The sequence below is a fragment of the Tupaia chinensis genome, unplaced genomic scaffold (assembly GCF_000334495.1).
Source record: "Tupaia chinensis unplaced genomic scaffold, TupChi_1.0 Scaffold000252_1, whole genome shotgun sequence".
Lineage (NCBI taxonomy): Eukaryota > Metazoa > Chordata > Mammalia > Scandentia > Tupaiidae > Tupaia > Tupaia belangeri.
Window position 1 is genome coordinate 474278 of NW_006159732.1, and position 15277 is coordinate 489554.

Here is a 15277-nt window from a genome sequence, read left to right on the forward strand (position 1 = left end):
GGAAATCACCCCCCAGGGGGGATGGCCACGCCGCAATCCCTTCTCCTCCATTCTCCTCTCGGGATCTTGGGCCCGCACGCACCCGCGCCCGGCGTGAGTTAAAGCCTCGGGGTCCGGGACTCGACTATATGGGAGTCCAGTGACATAGCCATTACGCTAACTGCTGGTCCCCATAACACATTATTCTTCTGACAGTTTAAGTGCACAGAAATAGGGGCCAGCAGATGGCATGGAGGTTCAGGTGGCTGGATCCCATATGGCTGACTGTGCAGGTCAAGTGCCGGACCGGGAGCCTTGAAAAACATGCTGGGCATCTGTGTGTGCACATGCCCAAAATTCTAAGAGGAGGACGGAGGAGAAGGGATTAGAGTGTGGTCATCCCCCTAGAAGATACTTTTTTAAAAATAAATAATTATTTCATTTAACTTTATTTTTCTTATTTATTTTAATTTTACCAGAGAGGGACAGAGTGAGAGAGAGAGAAAGTGAGAAAGCAAACCACCAGGTCCAGGACTTGAACTACGGTTGGCATGTGGGAGTCTAGCGCCCTTAACTACCACATCACCCCCAGAAGGTACTTTCTCACTTTCCTTCTTTGTCTCTGCTAAGCCCACATACCCTATAGCAAACATAAATAAAAAATAAGTAAGTAATAAATAAGCACAGAAACAATGTATATATGATATATAATACATAATAAGAAACACGCACACAGGGGCCAGCAGGTGGTGTGGAAGTTAAGGTGTTGTACTCCCGCATTGCTGACCATGGTTTGAGTCTCAGACCTCGCAGCTTGAAAAATCACACCTGGCACATGTACATGCGTGCCCAAAATCCCAAGAGGAGAATGGAGGAAAAGGGATTGTGGGGTAGTCATTTCCCCAGGGGGGTGATTTCTCACTTTTCCTCTCACTGTCCCTGCCGCCCCTCCCCCATGAATACACATGCCCCTTAGGCACTTTCTTTCTTTCTTTCTTTCTTTTTTTTTTTTTTTAAAGAATTGTTTATTTAACTTTATTTATTTATTAATTTATTTTTTAAATTTTACCAGAGAGAGATACAGAGAGAGAGAAAGAAGGTGAGAAAGCAAGCCATCAGGTCTGGGACTCGAACTGTGGTCGACCATGTGGGAGTATCCAGCGCCTTAACCACCATGCCACCCGCCGGTTCCCAACTTTCTTTCTTTTTTTAAAAACAAAGGACAGCAGATGATGGCAAAATGGTTATGTCGCTGGACTCCCACATAGTCGACTTTGGTTCGAGTCCCAGGACTGGAGGCGCATGCGTGTGTGCCCAAGATCCTGAGAGGAGAATGGAGGAGAAGGGACTATGGCGTGGCCATCCCCTCTTGGGAGTGATTTCTCGCTTTCTGTCTCTTTGTCTCTCTGTTTCTCTGGTGAGCGCACACAACCTATAGCAAAAATCTCTCTCAGAAAAAAGGAAAAAGAAAAGAAAAGAAAGAGGGAAAAGGAGAGTCCTGCTGAGGAGGACGGTCAGGAGGAACCACAGGAGAATGAGAACACAGGAGGCCTGAGATCACTCCACCTCCCTCATGGGCGGCCTGAGTCTGGCCTGGCACCCGCCAGCCGACAGAGATGCTAGTAGGTGGCACCGTCTTTACTGGGAGCCTGCAGAGATGGTCTCGATTAGCTAGAAGGCCTGGGGCTCACAGGCAGCCTCCCAGGGCCCACAGAGTGGAGTGTGAAGTGGCAGAAGTGTCACCTTCCTCTCCGGAGCCTTCTCCCGCTGGGGGATCCTGGGTTAGTCAGCCTCCTTTGAATCCCAGAGTTTTTCTTTTTCTGGGGCAGGAATCCTCTCTGACATTCCAGAGAGGCCGGGGCCACTGGGAGTGACTGTCTCTTGCTTTGTGCCACTGTCTGGTGTCCCCATCTAAGGGTTTGCCCTGCCCTTATAGGGAGAGAGTGGGACAGTGGGGACAGCCACAGTGAACCTTCATCTCTCTGGGTCCTGCCTCATGTGACCACATCTCCAGCACCAACCAAAGCCAAGCCATGTCCACAATCCCTGGGGAAAGGCCACCCCTCCTCTCCCTGCTCTGTGTCCTCAGGACCAGGGCCTGGGCTGCTGAAACCACACCCAAGTAACGTCCACAGCAGGGCATACTTCAGAGGGCTGCATGGTAAGGTCTGCTCTCCGCATGCCCAAGCGCAGGTAACACAAAGTGACCAGGTGCCCCAGTTTGGCCAGAGTTGTCCTCATTTTTGGTGGCTTGTGTGTGGTGGACAGGTGTCTGAAAACTACATCCCAGGCTATATATAGCTACGACGTATTGAGATCAAGGCCCTCGATAGCAGGTGCACAGCAGGAGGCGGGAGAGCAGCTGGCTCCGTGCTCAGGAGCTGCACCGCCTCAGGTCAGACCCCCACTCTGTGCCCTAGCTTTTAACATGAGACCTTGCATTGCCCCCCAAGCTCTATTTATCTGTAACGTGAGGATGGTCAGAAGAGTACCTTCTCCATAAGATGATACAGATTGATACGGAGGAGGGAATGAGCTAATGTGTGTGAAATATTTCATGCCGGCTGGGCCCAGAGCCAGCATTCAAGGTATGTGTTAGATATTATGATAAGGGTGTTAGATGCCCCACTTCCATACGGTTATTCAATTCTCAAGTTTATCGTTACTATTATAACACAATGACCCCCATTTCACAAATGAGGAAACTGAGAGTCAAGCTTAAGTAACTTGCTAAACATCACCTAGCTAGGAGGTAGAGAAGCTGAGGTTTAAGGTTATGTCTGTTCAGTAGTCTTTGTCCTTTTTTTTTTTTTTTTTTTTAAGAATTATTGTTTTAATTTTATTTCTTCTTCTTCTTCTTCTTCTTCTTCTTCTTCTTCTTCTTCTTCTTCTTCTTCTTCTTCTTCTTCTTCTTCTTCTTCAATTTGATCAGAGAGAGACAGAGAGGGAGAGTGAGAAAGCAAGTTGCCAGGTCCAGGTCTCGAACTACAGTTGGCCATGTGGGAGTCCAGCACACCAACCACCACGCCACCTGCTGGCCCCTCCTTTCTCCTTATTGTTGTTTTTTTGAAGAGAGATTTTATTTTTATTCCTATAGGGTGTGTGCTCTCACCAGAGACACAGAGAGCCAAAAAGAAAGAAATCACCCCCCCCAGGGGGGAATGGCCATGCCACAATCCCTTCTCCTCCATTCTCTTCTGGGGGCCTTGGGCACGCATGCACATGTGCCAGTGTGGGGCGTGAGTTTCTTCTTCTTCTTCTTCTTCTTCTTCTTTTTTTTTTTTGAGAGGCTTTTTTTGCTATAGGGCATGTGCACTCACCAAAAAGAGACAGAGAGACAGAAAACAAGAAATCACCCCCCGGGAGGATGGTCACATCACAATCCCTTCTTGTCCATTCTCCTATCAGGATCTTGGGCATGCATGCACATGCGCTCGGTGTGAGTTTAAGCCACTGGGTCAGGGACTGGAACTGCGGTCAACTACATGGGAGTCCAGCGACACAGCCGTTACACCAACTGCTGGCCCCATCTGGCATGAGTTTCAGACTCACAGCTGGGGTCGTTTTACTAACTGAACTTCCCTCAGTCGATCACTGGAGGTTCCCAGTGTCACGCACTTTCTCAAGCTCACAGGCTCTCTTGTCACCAGCATGAAGCCCATGGTTATCACTTCGGTGCTGATCTAAACAGCCCAGGTTCCCTCCCCGAGTCCACTGCTGGGCATAGGAGCCCCCCACCGAGCAGGGACACGGCATGGACACTGGCCTGAGGCCCCATGGGGACCCAAGATGCAGAGCTGTGCCCTCCCTGCAATCCACCCTGGGACCTCCATGTTCCTCATAGACCCAGAATCCCTTGGGTGAATTTCTAGCACTTTCCCTCCTCAAGGAGGAGGTCCGTTCTTCCTCCTATTCTTCCCAGTTAAATCTAACTGCTCTGGGCAGGGGGCTCCTCCCACCTGTCCAAATGGGAAGCAAATCACCCTCTTTTTTTTTTTTTGGAGAGGTTTTTGCTATAGGGTGGCTGAGCTTGCCCGCCAGCCCAAGAGAGAGAGAGAGACAGAAAGCGAGAAATCACCCCCCAGGGGGAATGGCCCCGCCCCAATCCCTCCTCCTCCGTTCTCCTTTCGGGATCTTGGGCATGCACGCACACACATAAGCCACTGGGTCCGGGACGCAAACCGCAGTCGACTACATGGGAGTCCAGCAACATAGCTATTACGCTAACTGCTGGTCCCGCAAGTCACCTTCTTGTTTATCACATTCCTGGTCCTCTACTGTCCTCACCTTCCTTCCTCCTGAGATGCAGAGGTGTCCATGAGCTCCCCTGTGTCCCTGGACACTTCCCTCTGAGCTATCTCAGCTCCACGGTCTGCTTGACAGCCTCTCTGCTCTTCACCTACTCCTCTGTTTCTTTTTTTCTTTTTTAAAAATTTTGCTATAGGTACCTCACCAGAAAGAGGCAGAGAGAGAGAGGAGAAGTGGAAAAGCAGATCCCAGGGGAGATGGCCATGCCATAATCCTTTCTCCTCCATTCTCCTCCCAGGACTTAGGGCACAGGCACATACAGGCTCAGCATGTTTTCCAAACTGCTGGGTCTGAGTCTTGAACTACCTACTCCTCTGACTGTTGTTTCCTCTGCTTTCTCAGCCTAGATCTCTTTCACTCCCAAGTTAGGAATTTCCAGTTTGGTGAATCACAAAAGGAGGGGCAGAAAAGTTTCTCTGGGGGCCAGCACAAGGCGTGGTGGTTAAGGTGCTGGACTCCCACACGGCTGACCATGGTTTGAGACCTGGACCTGGCAGCTTGAAAATTATGTGTATGCCCAAAATCCCAAGAGGAGAAAGGAGGAGAAGAGATTGCAGTATAGGCCATATTCCCTGGGGGATGATTTCTCGCTTTCCCTCTTTCTGTCTCTGTCTTTTCTGTGGGCCCACAGCCCAAGCATCCCTTGGCAAAAACAAAAACAAAAACAAAAACAGAAACAAAAACAAAACACCAAAAACCAAAAACCAAAACAAAGTCTCTGGCAGAGCCTAGGTCCAGTATGCTTGGTCTTTGGCCCCTGAGTCTGTCCTCTCTCCCCCTGATTTTGCCCACTCAGGTCTGTTGTCCCAAAAGGGACTCTGAGCTTTGCATCCCCCCCCCCATCCCCTTTGGCTTGGACACCCCAGCAGGGAAGCTCAGTTCTAAAGGCCAATCCGTCCCTCCCCCATCCTACCTGGGGTGAAGAGGATCTGACTTTTCCTTGGTAACCAAGGGAAACCAGCAGTGCAATAGGAGGAGGGGGGGGGGCAGAAGCTTCTGGACCTGCAGGAGGGATGGCAGTTCTCTGCAGCTGGAGATGCCTGGGGCCCGGGGCTTAGGACTGCTCTCCTCCACTCTCCCGTCCCTCCCACGGTGCCCCTCCCCTTATTCAGACCTCCGACCTCTGGGCGGGTTTGCAGAAAGTGAGGCGGTGGGGGAGGAGGTACGGTCTGGACTAAGGGTGGGCAACGGGGCCTCGGGGCCTCGTTCGGTACAGTGGGTACAGGCAGACCCCTTCCCAACACAGGAAACGTGGGACGCCAAGGCGACAACCGCCTGTGGGTTGAGGGCGCCAGAGAGCACTGGAGGGGCTTCCAGCGGGACAGACCCGAGTGGGGGTCTGACAGGGGAGCTCCAGGGTTGGGGTCCCCTCCCAAAGGTCGGCTCACCGCTGCAGAGTCCCGGAGCCCGCTCTCTCGAAGGCCGGAGCCGGTCGTTAGGGACGCCCGCGTCGCCAAGGGGTGGGGCGCGTGCACCGCGGGGCTGGGGAGGGGCTGGGGAAGCTCCCGGCAGGTGCTTCGGTGGCGGCCGCTGGCACCCGGCCACGCGGCTCACCGGCGCGCGCTCCCCGGCTCAGGAGGCTTCATCCAACCCTGCGTGTGGGTAGTGGGGCCTCCGTGGGAACGAGTTTAGGAAGGGGTGGCTGTCTATGGGGGTAGGGCGGGCTCCTGGGCTGGAATGCTAGTGCCTTCTTGGTACCTTGTGTGTGCAGACAGTTAGGGGACTGACGTGGGAAGATGGTCCCGGAGGGCGGAAGGAGGTCTCCAGGGCACCGTAGGATCACTGGAACTCCCCAGAAGCTCCTGGTTCATCCCCAGTGCTGGGGTGGGGGGGCACCTTCCACCTTTCTCCAGGAGGTAAACAAGGCAGGGGTATGGCACCAGACACAGGAAGGTTCCAGGCCTCCACACCCTGAGCCTGGTGCCAAGCCCCCTTCCAGCCTCGTGGGTGAGCTGATGTGGTTGGTGTCCCTGATCTCCTGGAGGCCCAGTGTAGATATTTAAAAAAAAAAAAAAGAAAGAAAGAAAGAAAGAAAAAGAAAAGGAAAAGAAAAAAAGAGAACTTGTCCTTCTGGAGGGAAAAGGCAGCCCAGTTAGTGGGAGGTCCCGGCTTTAATGTCAGTGTTACTGAGGACTACTGAGTTGGTTACCTTGGATATGTTTGTTTTTTAAGTTTATTTCTTTCATGTGAATGAGCCACAAAAAGGGAGGGAGAGCGCAAGACTAACAGGGTCTCACACTGACCTGCTCCTCACCTCCCCAGCCAGCCAGCGTGTAGAGGTTGACTGGGGAACCGAACGGGCAGTTTCACACATGGATCCTGCTCGCCTGAGCACCGGCACTGCTCCGTCACCAAGCCTGCCCGCCCTCGGTAAGTTCACATCTCAGAGCTCAGTTACCCTGTCACAACTCCTTACCTTGGTGCCCACCAAGGACCCTGCAGGAGCTGGGTCTGTGAAGAGCGCTGCTGAAAAGTGGCTTTTTTTTTTTTTTTTTTTGAAGAGGTTTTTTTCGCTACAGGGTGTGTGCGCTCGCCAGACAGACAGAGACAGAGAGACAGAAAGCAAGAAATCACCCCCCAGGGGGGATGGTCACGCCGCAATCCCTTCTCCTCCATTTTCCTCTTGGGATCTTGGGCACGCATGCACATGCGCCCGGCGTGAGTTTTAAGCCACCGGGTCCGGGACACGAACTGTGGTCGCCTACGTGGGAGTCCAGCAACATAGTCATTACGCTAACTGCTGGTTCCCCTGAAAAGTGGCTTTTGCCCCTGATGCCAAGATGCCAAGCTGAAGCTTCCCAGACAGGCAAGTGCCAGGCACCAGGGCTTCACATCCCTTCACATTCTCATGATTTACCAATACATCCACTGTGCTTCAGAGTGGTGAGTGGTGTAGGAAATGATGCCAAGGGGGCCCACTCTGCTCTCGGACTTTTTACTAGCTGGCCCGAGGGCTCGGTAGCCAGGGAGCCTTGACTTAAAGTGAATGTCCTAAGGCCCTTCCTTTTATCTGGCAACAGAGTTATGGGAACAGAGGCGGAGCTCCTGCGTGACTCCATCTGGGTGAATTCATTCTGGAAGAAAAGGAGAGCGTCCTTTCATTTTTAGGTTCTTTGGCTCTGAGCTGCCAGTTTTCAGCTTCGGCTCAGGCTTGGGGCAGGTGCTATGCAACTTGTTCTAAAAAGCAAATGGTTGGTCTGGGCCCTCTACTCTGCCCCTCACCCACACTCACTGCCACCCTCACGGGCACTGGCCTCCTCGCCCTGCCTCGGGGCTTCTGCACTGGCTGTTCCTGTTGCCTGGAATACTTTTCCTTCAGATCTCCACGTGGCCTACATCCTCACCTTCCAGCTCCGCTCACCTGCCACCTCTCAGGCAGTAACGCCGCCCCTATCTTCCTGATCCCCACTTGACTCTCCCCAGGGACCTTGTCGCAGGCTGACCGCCTTCTCTCTCTTCCTTGCCTGTCTCCCCACTGAAGCAGGCTCCACGTGGCAGGGGTCGTCCGCCTCTCAGCAACTAGCCAGTGCCTGTTGCTCAGTGTGTCTGCACACTCGCAGGCCTTCACTGAAACAAGTCACTGCACTGACAACATAAGTGACACAGATGGAACGATTTTCACATGGCAGTTCTGCATCTTGGTAGCCAGGGGAGCCCCCGTCGGTGCGGGGGACGGCTAGGCAGCACAACCCACCTGAGCACCGATGTCAAGGATGGCCCTGATTTACATCTTGGTAGCCTTTCAGGCCAGTGTGAGAGGTCAGGCCGCCGGGCAGGGGGCATCTGTACCAGACTGATGGAAGGCAAAGGTTCTTTTTTAAATAAAAGAACCTTCTGGGACTTCCTGTCCTCTGTGATACACATTTTATTTTTTGAGGTTTTTGCCACAGGGTGCATATGCTTGCTGGAGAAAGACAGAGGCAGAGAGAAAGTGAGAAATCACCCCCCAGGCCACGCCACAATTGCTTCTCATTCAGTCTCCTCTCAAGATTCTGGGCATGCATACATGTGCCTGGTGTGATTTTTCAAGCTGCTGGGTCTGGGACTTGAACCTCTGTCAACCATGTGAGACTCCAGTGCCCTAACCACCACACCACCTGCTGGCCCCTATGTTACACTTTTTAATGAGCAATCACAGCCATATTTGCATATCTGCCAAGAGAGGTATATCCCTCGCCCCATTTCTGCTCCCCCAGCCTACATTGCCCCCCGCCCAGGGGGCCCTCTGGCTCGGTCGATCGAAATTCAGTCTCTGGTCCTTGGCTTCAGCATTTGGGAAGTCCTGAGGGATCCTGGCGCTTTCCGTTAGTCCATGCGGGGCCCCGGGTGGGCCTGGGTCAGAGCTGGCTGAGGGCGTAGGCTCGGGCTGCACTGAGGGCTGCTTCCAGGTCTGTGGTGCTCCCAGTGCCCTGGGCCATCACTCGAGAGCCCCAGGCCTTCCCCCCCATGTGGCTGCACACGGCCAGCGCCCAGGCCTGTGCAGTGAAGGTGGATGTGGCACCCTGGGAACAGAATCAGAAGGGGAGGCAATGCAGAGAGCTCTCCCTGCCGGCACCTGCTCAGTGAACCCTCAAGGGGACAGGTGATCAGAACCCCTCCCCAGCTGGGCCCATGGTGGGGAGACTGTGTGAGGAGACAGGACTGGCCTGGGGAAGTGCGTGGCGTTCATGAATGCTCGCTACTCATCTATAAAGGATGGGAGGCATGGAAGGAGGTGGAGAGATGGGAGGAGGTCTGCAGAGACAGGGCTGTCTTTAGGGACAAGGAGAATGCCCTATTCCTGCCTGGGCTGTCCTCAGAGATCATCTCCACCCAGCCTTGGCTCCTTTGGCTGGGAGGACTAGAGGCAAAGAGCTGGCCCGGGGGTGGGGCTGCTCTGACCCTCTCACCTGGGCCACCTGGCAGGCGCACAGCACATTCCCCACAGGCTGGGGGCTGAGCAGGAACACGGATGTGCTTGGGGCCTGCTCGCACAGCTGCCGCACCACCTTCACCAGCACCTGGATGGAGGAGAGGTGGTGAGAGCCAGCTTCCCGGACTCCCAGCCAGCTCCCAGTCAGGGCCTTACCCTCCGCAGACCCTGGGGCCCCCTCCGACACCACCCACCGAGAGGGACTCAGCAGAGACCGTGTCCACAATGAGGGGCCCCTTTGCGTGCCGCTCCAGCAGCTCCTGGGTTTTCTTTGCAGCCTGTGGGGCAGGAAGGATGGTGCTGAGAGGCAGGCTTCCCATTAGCTCCACTTTTGAGATGAGCCCAGCCTAGGAATCCCTTCCTTCTCCCTGACCCCCAACAAAAGTCATTAGCTTGGAGCACAGGTAGCAGTGGCTCTCCCAGGGGTGGCCTCCTTTCCTGAGCCCCACCTGCGTCCTTCCTTGCCTCTTTCCTGTCATCATTGCTTCAGGTCCTAGAAACAGGCCACTGAAGGTGAGAGGAGGAAGGCCAGAGCACAGATGGCCTGGGAGCAGGGCGGCCCGGACAAAGAGCAATTAGGGTTGAATGGTGCTAATCAAGTCAGTAGTTTTCCTGGAGGGACAGGCTGAGCCAGATTTGGGAGATGGGGGAGACAGTTTGGCAGAGGGAAGTGGGAACGACCTGGCGATGGCTCTGGGAGGGCAGAAGAAGGAAGCTGCCACCAGCCCTGCCCCATGCCCTCACACAGCCTCCTTCCCGCCCTGTGCCCCAGACCTGGGGCTTCAGAGCGGGTGCAGAGTGTCACTGAGCACTGGGAACCGCCTCGTACCTGCCCCATCTCCACCTTTCGGATGGCAGTGTTGGCGCGCCGCTGCAACCCCTTCAGTGTGGCCTGAAGCTCCCGCCGCTGCCACTGGGGCATCACCGCAGTGTCCACAGCCTGTGGCCAGGAGCAGTGAGTCACCCTTGCCCTTCCCTCAGCCATGATCTCTGAGGCTGGGACCAGGAGGGTCAGGGAAGATGCCGTACCCACCCTGCAGAAGACGCCGTACCCACCCAGCAGAGCCAGCTGGGGAGGCAGGGAGACAGGGCAGGGCCGGGCAGGGTGGGGCGGGAGGAGCAACCTGGGGGGGGACCTCACATCAGTGAGTCGTCCAATGTCCTTGGACAGTCGCTGTGCCTCCACCACGTCCCGGCTGCCCCGACTCAGCCGCTCTGTGGCCGCTTCCACTTCCTGTGCCATCCCCTTCCTGTGCCAGACTCTGGCCCACCTCTCGGGCCTGTGGGGTGGGGACCCGAGGGTCAGGGCTGTCAGGCTCACACTTACCCCCGGACAGGAGCGCTCAACCCACTGTGGCGAGGGCCAAATTAGGAATATTTAAGTCAGGATCAGTTGAGGCACCATGCCAAATAAGCATCGCATTGGTGTGCGTGTGCAGGGACACTGGCTCTGCTGCAGCCGCCCTGGGGCCCAGAGTGACAGCTGTGTGTGTCCAGTGCCCCTAGCCACACCCAGAAGCCTCCCAGGTCTGCCGGTGCTAACCTGCCGGGCCTGCTCCCCAGTGATGGCCAGCAGGCGGGTGGTGCCCTTGGCGAGCTGGCGCTCCCCAATGATAACCAGGTCCCCCAAGGTGCCTGTACGCAGCAGGTGCCTGTGGGCAGGAGGAGGCAGGACGAAGTCAGGGTGTAATGGGAGAAAAGGGAGAAGTGTGAGCCTCACACCAAGGGCTGGAAGCTCTACAGACCAGGAAGGACAAGGTCCCAGTGTCCCAGGGCTGGAGTGGCACTATGGAGTCACTTACGTCCCACAGCATAGCTCCACGGAGGTCTGCAGTGAGGCTTGGGAGGTGGGGTCCAACGCATGGGCCACGGGCACCCCCACAGACACCACCCGTACCGGGTCTGGGTATACCTGAGGGTAAGAGAGGACAGGCCTGTGACCTGCCTGAGGAGCAGGAGGAGGGAGGAGGAAAGAGGAAAGAGGAAGCTTTCTGCCGATGCCCTGAAAGGGGCAGGTGATCTCCACTGAAAGGGCTCCCCAGCTCACCTCATCCAGAGAGCGCAGGCCAGGGACCTGGGCAGTGAGCGCCAGGGCCACCTCCTCCACATACACAGCCTTGTCCTGTTGCACGGCCTCCTGTACGATGCCCTCCACTGTCCGGAGCTGCTCGGGGGTCAATGGGGCCTGGTGGGGTAGGGGAGTGGACAGACCGATGGGCGGTCAGCCTCCTGCCTGTGAGTGATGACTGAGCAGCAGCTGATGCTCACTTACTACCCCAGATTCCAGAAGAGTGGCTGGCACATTAACAGGCTCAATAAATTGGTGGAGCAGAGGACCCTTTGCTTAACAAAGCCGCCTGAGAGTTGGGCCTATGGAAGGCACAGGCTTTTCACTGGGCACCAAAGTTGATGAAGAAACAGAAAAAGGAGGCTTTGTCCTTAGGGAGCTTACAAGGGGCAGTCCAAGGGGAGAGAAATACTGGAGGGGGAGATGCAGGGGCACAGGGGATTGGTCAGTGAGACTTCCTGGAGGCACAAGGAGTGGAGAGAGGGGGTGGCAGAAGGAGTGGGCAGCCCATTGTGGGCAGGAATGGCTGGGATGACAGCAGGAACAAGGAAGCTTGGTGACTGGAGGGGAAGGGAGGACCCCTGCTGAAGGGTCATGAGAATCCTACAATAACGGGCCCAGCAGGAGGGTGGGCTGTGCAAGGCTGGGTCACATGGGAGGCCAGGGTTTGGATCCTGAACCAGCCTGAAAGCTGGGTGTGGCGGTGCGTGCCTATGATCCTGGCTAACAGGGAGGCTGAGGCACAGGACTGCAATAGCAAGGCCTTGTCACAAAAAAAGAAAAAGAAAAAGAAAGCCCTTTCTTTTTCCTTCCCTCCTCTCCTGCTTGTGCTTGCACTTGCACACCCTCTCTTTCATTAAAAAAAGAAAAAAGGGTGCTGGGGCCAGCAGCAGGCTGCCTTAACGGGCCTACTGTGTTTAAGTAGTAGGGCCCTGGCGGGCTTGCAATTCACGCTAGGTGCCCATGTGTGAGGGTCCAAAATCCCAGGAAGAGAATGGAGAAGGGATTTGGGTGTGGCCACCCCCCTAGGAGGTGATTTCTCACTTTCCTTCTCTGTCTCTCTCTGTTGAGCACAAGTGCCCTATGGCAAAACCCTAAGAGAAAGGTGCTAAAACATCAGAGCTGGGGGAGGACCCAGGCCCACTCTAGTCTGACCCCTGCTAGCACAGGAGTGATCAGAAGGGAAGGGACCTGTGGTGACTGAGTGACAGAGTAGGGTCCAGAGCCCAGGCCTCAGAAAGTCAAACCCTCCACGACTGTCTCCCTCTATGCCTGTCGCCTCCCGTGACACCCGTCTCTCGAAAGGTGCTAAAACATCAGAGCTGGGGGAGGACCCAGGCCCACTCTAGTCTGACCCCTGCTAGCACAGGAGTGATCAGAAGGGAAGGGACCTGTGGTGACTGAGTGACAGAGTAGGGTCCAGAGCCCAGGCCTCAGAAAGTCAAACCCTCCACGACTGTCTCCCTCTATGCCTGTCGCCTCCCGTGACACCCGTCTCTCTGGGCCCAGCTCACCTGGCTGGCCACATCGAAGCGCAGTCGCTCAGGACTGAGATGCGAGCCCCGCTCAGTGTGCTTCTCCATGCAGCCCAGACGCCAGGCCTGAAACACTGTCATTCAGGCTCCTGGGTGTGGTTGGGGGTGAGGAGAGTGAAGGGGCTGAACTGGGCTGATCAAAGACAGCTGGGGTGGGGTTCTTACCTCATCCACATGCAGCTGCACCTGGTCCCCGACCTGCAGGCACTCAGGGGCCACCACTTCATGCAGGATGAAGCCCCCACACACCTGGGCTCGGGCCACTGGGAACAGCACATCCTGGGAAGCACAGGGCCCAGGCACTGGGGTGGCTGCTTTGGAGCCTTTCCCGCCCCTTGGCTCTCATCCAGGCTCAGGTCCACCTCCCACAGAAACCAGCCTGGGGGTGGTGGGGAGGGATGCATACCTACCTGTTGCTCTACCCGCACGAGGTAGCCCCGGTCCGAGGCCTGACCCCCCTGTTCAGCGTAGAAGTTGGTCCTGTCCAAGAGGAGGCCACCACGCTGGCCTTCCCCTATGGAGGCCACGGCAGTCCCATCCTCTGTGTACAGTTGTAGGACCTGGGCCTCGCAGGTGCCAAACTCTGCCAGGGCATGGAATGGTCAGCAGTGCTGGGCAGGGGCTGGGGACCTGGGGTATGTGGGCTATGCCATGAGGCCAATAGGCACCCCTTCCAGTTGGGACCCACAGCGACCCCTAGTGGCTACCTTGGGGAATTCAGAGGGGCCGGGCTGGTAGCAACCATCTTTGAGGGTTGAGGCTGCCGGCCTCCCCAATGCTCTCACCATAACCCCCGCTGGGGCCCAGGGAGTAGTTGTACTTGGGACTGTCATCGGTCGGGCGCACCCCTTGGCGCCGCAGCTCTCCCAGTGCGTGGACGTCGAGTCGCAGTGCCTGCTCCTGAGCTGGCCCAGCCTGCTGTGCCCGGTGCTGCAGGGTGGGTGGGTACATGGAGGAGGCACAGGGGAATGCAGTGGGACTGAGCCCTCAGAGCCCTGTCCCCGCGCCGAGCTGCGTGGGCCCTGCAGCCACTCTGGGAGATCTAGCTCAGCAGTGCAGCGAGACCCGGGGCTGGCTGGAGTCACTTATCGGGAAATGGGAGGCTACTCGGGATCAGGCCTCCTTAAGCATCTCTGTCCCTGGAGGCCCCACTTCTAGGACACTGTCGGCCTCTTCCCTTCTCCCTGGTTTAGCTCATTGCTCCTTTCTGTGGCTGAGGTTTTGAAGTCTCTCCTCACCTGGGAGGAGATGGACCCTCCATCAGCCTCCCCAGGGCTCTCAGTAGCGATAGCTCCTCCCCCAGGAGCTGGGGCTGGGCGTGGACTGACATGTTCCAACAGAGCCCAGTGTGGGAGGCCCCCCATACCTGGGCCTCTTCCTGGGCCAGCCGCTCCAGCCCAGCTGTGTCCAGCTGCACCCCCTTCTCCTCCAGCATCAGCTCTACCAGGTCCAGGGGCAGGCCCAGATTCCCAGACAGGGACAAGGACCAGGCTACTTCGGCTTTGAGAAAGACGACAAAGGATGTTGAGAAGGGGAGGAAGACAACAGAAGGGGAGAGAAGGGAGGGGAAGCCAGGGGCAGGGCTTTGCTAGCCGCACAGAAGCCACCAGGTGCCAAGCGCAACCACTCCAGTAGTTCCGGGAGAGGGCGTATCTTCAGGCTTCGTGCTCTGAGGTTGGAGCTGAGGGTGGCCCACAGGACTCCCGGGGCCCCCGTTATTTCAGAGGAGGGAAGCTCACTAGGCATGAAGCTGACCTTGGGGACAGGGACAGAGGCAGGGCTAGCTGGCAGTGTGGACGTGGGGAGAAACAGGGGGCTGGGTGTCGGAAGAAGAGTATAAGGTGAGGGGCTGGAAGTGAGTGGTACAGGTCCGGCCAAGAGCCCCCTTCTCCGCTTGTCCTGTCATGACTGAGGGAGCCCCTCGCACCTTAGCTTGGTACCCCACTCACCAGGGAACATATCCGAAGGCCCCAGGTGCTTCAGGGTCCGATCGATGATCCGCCGACCCCGCTGCAGGGAGGCCAGGAAGGCTTCCTCATCTTCTGACACCAGGCTGGCTATCTGAACCAGGGCAGGGCGAGAGTGCAGCCGGGTCTCCTTGGAGGGAGGGCCTCCTTCTGCACCTTCCCACATCCCCTCCCTCCCCATCTCAATCCAGTACCTGGGCTGAGTTCTTCTGTAGTTCGGGATAGGCATCACCCTAGGGGAGATGGAGAGGGCTGAGGGCATGGAAGGCAGCCAGCCCCCTCTCCACCTCCCCGCTGATCTCCCCGAGGACACCTGTCCTGGAGGCTCAGACACTGAGCGTCTGGGGGAGGAGCATAAATGGAATTGGTTTCCCTGAGGGGTGGGGTACGGGCAGAAAGTGGTCCCAAGACCAAAGGCTCAGCAGCTTGGACAAGGAGCCTTGTGAAGGCTCATGCTTTTTACAAGCAATTCTGGTGTTCCCAGCCTGCCGGAAGCACACTGGGGGGG

The 15277-nt window shown here is 56.4% G+C and overlaps 2 protein-coding genes and 1 long non-coding RNA gene across 4 annotated transcripts in view; 1 reads left to right on the forward strand and 2 right to left on the reverse strand.

Annotated features, from left to right (window-relative positions):
* Window positions 1–5761, reverse strand: part of DRC5 (dynein regulatory complex subunit 5) — a 30230-nt gene extending 24469 nt beyond the window's left edge. The window contains exon 1 of the mRNA XM_006149068.2: window positions 5676–5761. The gene's annotated coding sequence lies outside the window, so the exon portion shown is untranslated. The remainder of the gene's footprint in view (window positions 1–5675) is intronic.
* A 48-nt stretch (window positions 5762–5809) lies between these two features.
* The window catches only part of LOC114007918 (uncharacterized), an 11587-nt gene continuing 2119 nt past the window's right edge, over window positions 5810–15277 (forward strand). For both annotated transcript variants that reach the window (XR_003549487.1, XR_003549488.1), the window contains exons 1-2: window positions 5810–5885; window positions 6550–6657. This is a non-coding gene — a long non-coding RNA (uncharacterized LOC114007918). The remainder of the gene's footprint in view (window positions 5886–6549; window positions 6658–15277) is intronic.
* Window positions 8389–15277, reverse strand: part of AARS2 (alanyl-tRNA synthetase 2, mitochondrial) — a 17549-nt gene continuing 10660 nt past the window's right edge. Inside the window, 16 exon segments of the mRNA XM_006149069.2 lie at window positions 8389–8789; window positions 9177–9287; window positions 9394–9477; window positions 10029–10139; window positions 10341–10439; window positions 10441–10479; window positions 10743–10851; window positions 11002–11111; window positions 11247–11384; window positions 12782–12868; window positions 12968–13081; window positions 13213–13385; window positions 13588–13732; window positions 14169–14302; window positions 14752–14863; window positions 14964–15002. Of these exon segments, the coding sequence (XP_006149131.1) occupies window positions 8625–8789; window positions 9177–9287; window positions 9394–9477; window positions 10029–10139; window positions 10341–10439; window positions 10441–10479; window positions 10743–10851; window positions 11002–11111; window positions 11247–11384; window positions 12782–12868; window positions 12968–13081; window positions 13213–13385; window positions 13588–13732; window positions 14169–14302; window positions 14752–14863; window positions 14964–15002 (1770 nt within the window). The 3' untranslated portion in view covers window positions 8389–8624.